Below are 11,671 nucleotides of genomic sequence, written 5' to 3'. Positions count from 1 at the left end.
TGTCTGTCAGCACTTGGAGCTGCGAGAGCAGGGAGGGGGTGCCGGGCTGAGGAACCAGGGGAAATGCCCTGTGGAGGCTGAGGAAAAGGCAAGTTTTGATGCAAAGGTAAGTCCTGGGAAGGCAAGGGGTGAAGGAACCCATGGAGCGAGGAGGGGCTCCCAGGATGAGGATGCGTGGCTGCGTTTCCAGGCCTCCTGTGTGGAGCAAGATTCTGGAACCACTGAGTGAATGGGAACCCAGGCTACAGGAGAATCTTGACTTTGGCCCAAGGGTTACTGTGAAAAATCCAGATGTCCCAGGAGCCCTATCAGGGAGTTGACTTCATTAATTTGATCATGTGTTCACTAAACATAGGTTTTAGTGTCTATCATATTCAGGCCCTGGGTTACCCTGGAGTATGTTCAGAACGCCTGTTTTAGAAATTCTGATGATTTAAACATTGGTAGATTTTTTTTAACTAAATATATTTTGTTAGGCTTTTAAACACTAAAAATACTAAGATTTTAGGTATGAAAGCATTTACCTTCAGCTTTAGTGGTTAAATTTTGGTAAGAATTGAAAAATCTTTCAGGGATCTTGACTTAACAATTACGTGGATCATTTCAGACATTGGTGAGAAAAAGTTAGGAAACAACCTAAGTATACACATTAAGAAAGAAGGAGAAAGTGCTAGCAAGAGATGCTTCTCAGCTCTCATGTTTTACTGACCAATGCAAAGATAAAGTCAGATTGAAACACAGGAAATGACATATTACGAAATAGACATATAAAATTTAATCCCTTTGGTTTAAAATACATCTTCAATGATACAATTGAAAATAATACACAAAATCAATTTCATAAAAAATATAAAATCGTTGTATGACCCATATCCCATATCTTATCTTAGAAAACCAGCAATTTACCATACTTCATTAGAGTACTTTAACCCAAGACTGTAACTACCAGTCCTACGTACACAAATGACCTAGTCTAGCTCCCTGAACCTAGATACCCGTGACTGTTATAAAATTATATAGTTTAGTATTTTTATATATTTAAATGTGTACAAAATGTTCCCCTGCCACAGTAATGTATTTTTATAAATTCATGAATGTTTTCTAGAATTGTTAACATACAAGATAATCAAAGCACCAAGGATCTGAAGCGTGATAAAATAATCATTTCTCCAAACAGGGAGATGAGGAGAACTCCATTTTGAGCTGTATCACTTGGTACACAACACTTGCAATATGTTTGATGTAATTACTGTGTTTCTTCTAAGTACATCTGACTAATAATAGCATAACAAAAGATGTGAATTGCAATAGTGTTTTTCTTTTACTTCATTTGTTAAACAGTACAGAAATCCAAATAACAACATTCTCAATAGCAAACAATCTGTCATTCGAGAAGGTTTTGCTGTTACAAAATGACTGCTTGTGTTTGGAAAAACACAGAGAAAAAGGTTTTTAGTTGGTTCCACTAAGCACAGTATTCTATCTGCTTGGTATACATTATCAAAAATAACTTAACCTTTGTCTAGGGAAAGTCTTTAAGGTAGATCTTACTGCATATCATCACTATATGTACACAGACACCACATTTATATATTATATATTTATATAAGACATGTATGTACACATTTACAGACCTTCAAAAATATATTGCACTTATATACAATGCAGCTTTATCGTAACTGATTTCATACTGTAACCCATTAAAATTCTTCATGAGAAAGGCAGTTGATATGTCCAAGAAAGTCGCAAAGGAAGATTTCAGTAACATGCCCTGTTTAGTAAACATTTGGTAGAGAATGAGAAGGTAAGGGAGAGAGAGCTCACCCCTTACTCTTCAGGTTCGCTCCCACTAACCTGAGGCAGTGGAGTTGTACAGAATTCAGGCAAGGGCACATAATACTTAAAGCCAAGCCTTCACCTTTTCTGACTTCTGCTGACCTCAGGCCCACGACACTGTAGGCACAAGGCAGATATCCCAATATTTTGATAAATAACATGGCAGATATCCCAAAGCTTCCTAGAGACTCTGTTAACTCTTGGAATAAATTTTTCAGTTTAAATCCTGTATATATCAGGAAATTCAAACATAATGGTACATGGATTTCTCTTTCATCTGAAAAACGCCAATGCAATAGATTAAATGCTACCACCAAGCCAGATGTAGCCCCGCCTCCAATCTGCAAGGAACCCCTCCCCTTGACATAGACCTGTGCTGGCGAGATGACTGACTAGGGTAATCTGCACCTGCCAAACCGTAAGATTTAGAAACACCTGCACTGAACTCCTGGGGACCTGTGGCCTGTGGGCCTTTAGATCTCAGTCAGGGTGAGCTTGTACGACCCCCCGGCTTCTTCAATCTGCAGCTGGAAGGTGTCCTCATTGGAGTAATGCTTCACAATGTTGTCGTCCATGTTCACCAGGATCCTGGATGGGGAGAGACAAGACAAATCAACTTCACTCCCCCTTGGCTCTGGAGTCAGGCCTAGATTTAACTGTTAGCTCCCCCACTTACTAGTTGTGGCATGTGAGGCAAATTATAAATCTCCTTAAGCCTCAACTTCCTCATCTATAAAATGGGGATAATAATAGTACCCATCATATAGGATTGTTGAGAGAATTAAGTGAGGAGGAAATCAGGTGATATTTATATCACAGCACATGGGAAATGAAATATATTAGCTTATTTGTGGTTATCATTTCTGGCATGTATTTAATAGTAGTCACTTGGTAAATGGTACTTGGCTTATACTTGTGATCCCAACACTTTGGGAGGCTGAGGCAGGAGACTCACTTGAGCCCTGGATTTTGGGACCAGCCTGGACAACACAGCAAGATCCCTTTTCTACAGAAAAATTTTAAAAACTAGCTGGATGTGGTGGCATATGCCTGTAGTTCCTGCTACTTGGGAAGCTAAGGTGAAAGGATCGCCTGAGCCCAGGAATTCAAGGGCACAGTGAGCTATGACCGCACCACTGTACTCCAGCCTGGGCGACAGAGTGAAACCATCTCTAAACGAATAAAGCAAAAGCACATCAATAACATTAACTTACATGGTGTGAAGCCACAGCCCCCTGACAAACTATACACTCCAGTAGGTTAGCCTTGAAGTTTAAATGAACCACTATTATCAAAAAATAAATAAGAAAACAGAAATAAATGAACTACTAAGTCCAACTCTTTCCACTAGAACCATCTAGAAATTTCTCATTAATATTTGTTTTAAAACTAAGACAAAAAATTCTCATGCTAGCCCCTGCTTATCCATGCCAAACATCACAGGCAGGCAAAAAAAGAACAAAAAATACTAATTTCTGGACAAAGCAGGAACGTGAAATAACTGGGAAATAGGATCCCGGGCAGGAAGGTAGAGCAAGGCACAGGCTGCAGAGGCAGCGGGTATGAACTGTGGCACCAACAAGCTTGCTGAGCTCTGCTCCTCAGCTGCCTGTCTATAAACTATGAACAACAAGCCCTAAGACCAACTCAGAAAGAAGCCGTGAAGACCAAGTGCAGCACCATGGACGTGCCCAACCCGGTGCCTGGCTCCAACATCTCCACACACAGAGGGGCTGCCCTGGCCATCCTCAGTGGCACTGGTCACACACCCTGGGGTATGGAGCCATGGCACTGCTGCCAGGCATGTGGAGGGCAAAGGTGACTTAGAAAAGCAATCCACAAAGATCTCTTCAAGCCAGGTCAATTTTTGTCTAAGTAATTTCATATATAATTTAGAAAAGCCACATTCTAGCACCCAGGTTTCTTCGGCTGCTTGTGGACTGGGCATAATACACACGTGTCACACGGGCACAGGGGGTATGTCCCTGGCACAGGGGTAAGTCACACTGGTGCTGGGGGGCGTGTCACCAGCACTGGGGGGTGTGACACACTGGCACTGTGGAAGGGGTGGGGATCAGCACTTTCTGAGGGACGAAGGATGCAGTGACTGCTTACCCCTTTTTACACTTCTTAAATATTTTCCCAATCTTGTCATGAGGAACATCATACTTGTCTGAGATCTAAAGAGGAAAAAAAAAAAATTACAAAACCCTGTACCAAAGCTTTAGAAACCAAACAGCAACATATATATGCATATATGTGTGTAGTCACTCAACTTTGCTTTTCAAAAATCAGACACAAAGACATGGAAAAGCCCCAGCTCATGTGCTGGGCCTCTGCCTCTCCTCAGCCGGCTGCCCCCTGTAATGAGCTTCTCTGTGTAAACTCTGGCTGTCTTCCTTTTGGGGCACAGAGGCTATTTTTAAAGAGAATGGGTGAGTTGCTCCAAGGACAAATAGCTGATTCACTCCAGATCCAACACTTGATTCACACTTGTCATCCAGACCATTCTCAGGCTGGTGTCGCCAGCATCACCTCAAGCCACAGAGCAAAGCTCAAGAGGGTGCTGGGAAACAGAGCCAGATGACGAAGCTGCAGATCCCGCCAATCTTCCAAACACATGTTTCAGACCAGACCCCAGCTCCGAATTCTCACCACATAAGCCCTCTTTCTTTTCTGTACCAGTGGATAATACTTTGTATGTTGTAAAATGTAAAATCCAGTCATGAATTCCTTGTGAGCCATGAACAGTTATGCGGGCACAGCAATTCTCCATCCTCTTCACTCTCCTCTCTCCCTGTAATCAGGGTTTGCATGATTCTTTTTTTTTTTTTTTTTCTGAGACAGAGTCTTGCTCTCCCAGGCAAGAGTGCAGTGGCGTGATCTCAGCTCACTGCAACCTCTGCCTCCCAGGTTCAAGCGAGTCTTCTGGCTCAGCTTCCCGAGTAGCTGGGATTACATGCATGAGTCACCACGCCCAGCTAATTTTTTGTATTTTTAGTAGAGATGGGGTTTCACCATGTTAGCCAGGCTGGTCTCGAACTCCTGACCTCAGGTGATCTGCCTGCCTCGGCCTCCCAGAGTGCTGGGATTACAGGCATGAGCAACTGCACCCGGCCAATTGGCATTCTTTTTTTTTTTTTTTCTTTTTCCAGCCCAAAGTTTTACCCGTTTGTTGCCAAAACAGTTGGCATGATTCTTAAGACACGATGGGCTGGGCATGATGGCTCACACCTGTAATCCCAGCACTTTGGGAGGCCGGGGTGGATGGATCCCGAGGTCAGGAGATTGAGAACATCCTGGCTAACATGGTGAAACCCCGTTTCTACCAAAAATTAAAAAATAAGCCGGGCGTGGTAGCATGCGCCTGTAGTCCCAGCTATCGGGAGGCTGAGGCAGAAGAATCACTTGGACCCGGGAGGCAGAGGTTGCAGTGAGCTCATATTGCGTCACTTGCACTCCAGCCTGGTGACAGAGCTAGACTTGGTCTCAAAGAAAGAAAGAAAAAAAGACATAATGAAGGGTCCTCAAAGGCAAGAAAAGAGAAACACAGGGGACATCCCAGGAGGCAGGAAGCGACAGTGGGAATGGTGCTGCCTGTGCTGTAGTGCTATAGGTGGGCAGGGGTGTGCTGAGTGACACCTGTGGACTTGGGGTGCCTGGCTGAGAGATGCACGGCAGCTCCCCAAACCCATGCCGCATCTCCCTGCTTTATTCCTCTTCATTGCACTTACCAGTACCTGAAAAAGGACCTCAATTTCTTTGCTTATTTTGGTGTCTCTGTCTTCCTAACTAGAACATAAACTCCATTCAGCACTGTGTCACTAACGCTCATAACTCCAGTGCCCGCCACAGTGCCTGGCATGAAGCATGCCCTTCATCAAGATGTGTTATGAATTCAACACATGACAGTCATCAGAGGGAGCTGGGGGAGATGTTTTCAGCCCAATTATGGACACACTTTGAGCTCACAGATCTCCATGGTCTGTAGGAGACAGGGTGGTAAATATCTGCACTCAGTGCTGATGACCTGCGATCTTCCTAGGGCATAGCCGGAACAGGATATTAACACAGCAGCCTTCCACGTTTCCTCTCTTACTGATAGCACCACAGGGAATATGGGGTCAGTTTACTCCAGCCCTATGTTGAGATCCTTGTAAGACAGACTTACTGCCATCACTGGTTACACTTCTACTTTCTCTCCAATAGGCTGTCGTGAGGTCTTGGATACAAGTTCAGTACTGTTCTAGGATTGGGAGTTCAAAGGCAGACTGAGGAGCCACTGTTGTTCTATATGAAGTTTTTAAGATTTGACTTGATTAAAAATTACTTTTGTTAGCTTCTAAATGGCTTGCTAAATGGCAATCTCCCTTTAACCACAGATATACAAATTAAACTATTTCACAGGCCATCACAAATCCATTCAATTCAGTGAACTAGGTATTACTGAGTGACTACATAGGATCTCTAGGTAAGGATAAAACGTGGGACATGTGATGACTTGAGAAAGGTGTCAAGGATTCCAGAGGGTCTGACAAAGGATTTGGATCATCTGACAAACTGCTTCAATAAAATTCTATGTACGTTGCTTTAACTTGGTACAGGGGAGTACAGAGTGGATCCTACTTACAGCTTCCATCAAGCCCTTCAAAGATGGGGTCTTGAGCATCAGGGCATCAAAGACTTCTTCTGACTCCTTTCGAACGTAGAGTAGCACTAATCAATCCCCAACCATGAATAAGGAAGGGAAAAGAGAAAAATAGGATTCCGTTCACATGAGCAAAAGAGGAAAACAGACCATGGGTACTAGCTAAAATAAAAAACACATTCACATCAAGGATGACAAACATCAGCCAATATAAATTCTGTCTTAAGGAACACAGGTTTCAGCTTCTCTGAACTTTGCTAGAAGTCCTAGCTTGAGCTAGATGTCGGTCTGATGGAAGAATTCTCAAGCAAGTGAAATTGGAAAAAATGTGCTTGAATAATTTATGTTTTTGATAGATTCTAAACTACTTCTGATTTAAAACTCCCACTAAGAAATGGAAACCAACACACCTCTCTTTGGTTCTTCTATCCGGGACAGCTTGGTAGAAGGAGGGACAGAAAAGTCATCTTCTGTGCCGTATGGCCCCCTTTTCAAGGCAGACCTGCAGTGATCCAAAATACGCTGTTAGTGATTGAACTCAGCAAGCTGCATCAACAAAGCTGTTTACGAGTCTATCATGGAACTAGATTTAAAATGACTTTCATTCTTTATCTGGTTCAGCTTCCTTATTTGGGGATGAAAAAGCAGGCCTGAAGAAAGATCCTTACTCCAGGGCTCATGAATATTTACAGGCAGACATGGGACCACACTCAGGTTGCTTGCAGGTTATCTGCCCCTCATTCTCATTAGATAAAGCTGCTTTCTTGAGGATGAGGTGCTTTGTTTTTTGTTTTTCTTTTGAGACAGGGTCTCATTCTGTTGCCCAGGCTGGAGTGCAGTGGTGCCATCACAGATCATGGCACACTGCAGCCTCGACCACCCAGGCCCAAGCAATCCTTCCACCTCAGCCTCCCAAGTGGTGCACACCACCATGCCCCACTAATTTTTTTTATTTTTGTAGAACTGGGTTCTCCCTATGTTGCCCAGGATGTTCTCAAATTCCTGGGCTCCAGTGATTCTCCTGCCTTGTCCTCCCAAAGTTCTGGGATTACAGGTGTGAGCATCACATCTAACTGTTGGATGCTTCTTTTCAGGAAACAGTCTATGGAGGAGGTAGGAGCTGAGATAACCTTGTACAGGCAGTGACAAAGGAGATGAGATTTCAAAATATTGAGGAAGTGTGTGCAGGAAAACGCAGGGCCAGCCTGGCTCAAACAGAATGGCCCACAGGAAGCCACATCTAGAAAGGGAGGCTGGCTCAACCATGAATGTCCCCATCGTTCAGCTCTAAGGAATTAAATTTTACATGGCAGGGAAGAGGGACTATTTGAAAACAAACAGGGTGTGGTACCCAAAGTGTATGGTCAACACTGGAGGGGACGCCAGGACCTAAGAGGGACCAGGGGAAGGAGGTTAATCTGAGCACAGGATTCTGCAGGTTTAAAATATGATGGTGTCATTGGAGCCAAAAGGGGAGAACAGATCAAGGAGAGTGAGGAGAGAAAAGCTCAGACTGAGTGCCTGGCTACCAGGGGTAGCTGGTATGGAGGGTCCAGCAGGCGGTACTGCGGTAAATAAGAGAAGAGGCAAATAACTGAAAGTGAAGGGAGTGAGTGCTGGATTTGGAGCAGAATGGCCACTTCGGGAGCATGGGCTGAGCCTCCAAGACTCTGCCATCTCAGTTCCTAGCACACAGCAGCCGTCCAGTGAAGGTGCCTGCAGGACTCAAGTCTGAAACACTAAGAATCAAAGGGGCAGTGCAGGCCTTGCCTTCGGAGAGAGGCACGGTGGATAAAGTGTGGGGCATGAATGTCCCCAGTATGATGGTTCAAGCCCTGGTAATGGATGGAAGATAAGGGAAGAGGGATGTGGAGGAATGAACTTCCCATGGAAACCTTGGCTCTTTCTACCAAGATGCACCTTTCTGAGAGTAGATAACAACAGAAAGAGGGAGGCTGACGCGGGAGGACTGCCTGAAGCCAGGATCTCTACAATCATAATAACAATTAATAATAATAATAATTAGCTGGATGTGATGGCATGTGCCTGTAGTCCCACCTACTTGGGAGGCTGAGGCAGGAGGATCACTTGAGCCCAGGAGCTCAAGTCTGCAGTGAGCTGTGATTGCCCCCCTCTACTCCTACATGGGCCACAGAGCAAGACCCTGTCTCTAAACGTGAAATGAAATAAAAACAAAAAGAATCTTTGCCTTGTTGAAAAAAGCCATCGCCAAGAAGGTTCTGATGGCCCAAAGAGGGGCAGTGTCAGCCGCCTCCACTGGGCAGTGTCTGAGTAGGGGACTGCCTGGCATATGAAGGCAGAGCCCAATTCTGAGACAACCTGAGCATCAAAGTAAATGACTAATGGATCACAACTTATCGAATAAAACAGGAAACTATGAGTTCATACTGATAGCAATAAATAAATGAGTAAATTGAAAGTTTGATGGGGAATGAGATATTCACAGAGCTATAATGTAGCTCCCCAGACAACACTTATTACAAAAGGAGCCACTTTGCAGTGGAAAAGCTGGTAGATACCATCTTAATCAAGTGACCAAAGCACACCAGTAGTAACAGGATAAACTGACATCGAGCGCCATCTGCTAGGATGCATGGAGAACCCAGCCTCGCCTCTATTACATCCCTGCCAGAACTGGAATCTAGCCATGAGAAAACAGCAGACACACGCAAACTGAGAAGAGTTTACAAAACAGCTGGTTGAAATCTTCAAAAATATTTGGTCAGAAAAATTAAAGAGCAGCTGAGATAGTTCTAGACTATAGACGATTGATGAACATGACAGCTAACTACAATTTGTGATCCTGAACTGGATCCTTTTTTGCTATAAAGGACATTATTGGTTCTAGTGTAGCAATGTTAATAACCTAATCTTGACTGTGAGGATCATTCAATATTCAATATATATTCAATATATATTCCCTACCAACAGGAGGATCCCCTTGTTGGTAGGGAATATACACCAGGATATTCAGGAGTGATGGGACATCAGGTTGGCAACTTATTTTCAATGGCTCAGGGAAAAATGAGCTCTTTGTACTGTACTTGCAGTTTTTCTACAAGTTTGAGATTGTTTTCATTATTAAAACGAAACATATATCTTACCCTTCACCCTCCAATTCTTCTGAGGCAATGGGAAGGACCTAAGATCAAAGAAACAGATTGCTTTTCAAATGTATGCTCAAAATGCTTGACCATAAATCAATTATTCCTAAAATAGAAATAATTTGAATTTGACCAATCTAATATAATATAAAATCTAATATAAAATCCTTTATATTAGATTTTATAATATATTTTACATTACATTATATAATATATAATCTAATATAAAATCTTTTACCCCTAATTTTCAATAACCAGGTTCTTACAGATGTCTGGAACTCCTCTAACTCAGCGGTTGGGCCAGATCTGGTCCAAAGCCAGTTTATGTAAATAAAGTCTTTACTGAAACAAAGCCATGCTCATTCATTCACATGCTGCTTATGGCTGCATCTGCACTAGTATGGCAGAGCTGAGCAGTACAGTGCACACCATGTGATCCCAAAAGCTGAAAACCTTTACCTCCTGGCCCTTCGCAAAAACAGCGTGCTGACCCCTGCTCACTTTCATCAGAAACTAAACGTACTGGCCATGGCCCCAAGAACACTGGCAAATCTTTAGTCCTTATAAATCTGTCCACAAAGTGCAGGAAAGACTGTCTTTTCAATATTTATTTGCACTCAGCATAAAACTATGCCTCATTCTACTGAAGTTCCTATCTCTAATAAGCCTTTGCCACAAAACAGGAATGACTAGTTTTTAAAATTTAGCTTTAGTTGCCAAGGCATTGATAACTACACATAGCAAGGACAACTCAGTAACTGGAACCATGAGAAAAGCCTTCAGATGTTCTTATGCTATGAAAGCTCCTTAACCTAGGTATTTTCCCAAGTTAAATTCAAAAAGATCATAGGCTCAAACTCCAAATTATGTTACTATCCTAGAATCTTCGAAATGAGCTAGGATATGTAGGAATGAATGAATGAATGAATGAATGAATGCAAACAGAATAAAGCTGAGAGACTGCACTGTACCTTCAAATCAACAATCCATATTTTATCGCACGGGCACCATGTCACCCCAGCAGAATATTCCAAAAAGCTGACTAACTGGTCAAACTTCACCCAATTTTGGCTTCTACTTCTCATGAATAATGCCAAAGAATCTCCTTTTGCCATGCTTTCCTTCCTGGGAACCTCCCCTGGGATCCTGGGTACCTACATGAGTGCCTCGCTGCAAGTTGGCAAAGTGCACGTCAGGAATGAATAGGACAGGCTGAGTATCAAGATCAATGAAGGGTTTGAAAACCGTGATATCCATTCGCTTGTGAGAGGGAAGCAGTGGTACTTTAACATCAGAAACTGGAGAAAAAAAAAAGAGAGAGAAACCGAAGGTCAAAGGATTATATATAGACTGGATGCAGGCCCCAGAGCACTCACCTCTGTGTAAGACACTTCAAGTGTAGTACTCTGTAAGATACAACAGGGCATGCTGGCTGACTAAGAAGAATCCTAGTTTATGTAAAGGAATTTGTTGCGTGTATTTCCACTAAAATCATCTGAATGTCTTATCAAACCAAAAGGGAAAAGGTATCTTCAAACACACAGAGACACATATCCACACAAGATTTGCGACAGAGGCAGAGTATATTTAGTTTTCATTGAAAAGGCCAAAATTTATAACTGTATAAACATAATTTGGAAGAAATTTCACCTCAGCTGTCCTCATTAAATAATTTACATTCTAACAGTAACGAACCCATTGACTTCAGAACATATCAAGAAACCTGATAATGAGGTGAAGTGTAAGCATGCCCATCTAATTTTTAACTTAATAAGTCAGAGACTCCATCTTCCCCAGTAATCTGGCTTTGAAGTGCTCAGTAATGAGATCTTCTGGTTAGTCAGCTGTCTCTGAAGTGTCACTGGGAGTTTGTACTTTGATACCAGTAGGAGAATCCTCACTAAGGTGTTGCAGGGCAAATGTCTGCTGAGCCAGACACACCATTCAAAAGAGCATGCCAGAAGCCCGTGTACTACAGATGAAACTCTACAGGCACCGAGCAGCACTTTCTTCACTTTACATACAAGATTTTGTGAATATAAATACTGGTCACAATAAAAAA

General features: G+C 42.8%; 1 protein-coding gene across 3 annotated transcripts in view; it reads right to left on the bottom strand.

Annotated features, from left to right (window-relative positions):
* Positions 1-752: 752 nt before the first annotated feature.
* Positions 753-11,671, bottom strand: part of GRHL1 (grainyhead like transcription factor 1) — a 52,198-nt gene continuing 41,279 nt past the window's right edge. For all 3 annotated transcript variants that reach the window (XM_017525371.1, XM_017525375.1, XM_017525384.2), the window contains 6 exons: positions 10,768-10,907; positions 9,610-9,647; positions 6,895-6,986; positions 6,467-6,552; positions 3,952-4,016; positions 753-2,424 (listed from right to left, as the gene is read on the bottom strand). In XM_017525371.1, the coding sequence (XP_017380860.1) occupies positions 2,310-2,424; positions 3,952-4,016; positions 6,467-6,552; positions 6,895-6,986; positions 9,610-9,647; positions 10,768-10,907 (536 nt within the window). In that variant the 3' untranslated portion in view covers positions 753-2,309. The remainder of the gene's footprint in view (positions 2,425-3,951; positions 4,017-6,466; positions 6,553-6,894; positions 6,987-9,609; positions 9,648-10,767; positions 10,908-11,671) is intronic.

This window comes from Cebus imitator, unplaced genomic scaffold (assembly GCF_001604975.1).
Source record: "Cebus imitator isolate Cc_AM_T3 unplaced genomic scaffold, Cebus_imitator-1.0 Scaffold1, whole genome shotgun sequence".
In the NCBI taxonomy this organism is placed as follows: domain Eukaryota; kingdom Metazoa; phylum Chordata; class Mammalia; order Primates; family Cebidae; genus Cebus; species Cebus imitator.
This window is presented reverse-complemented; position numbering and strand designations above follow the sequence as displayed.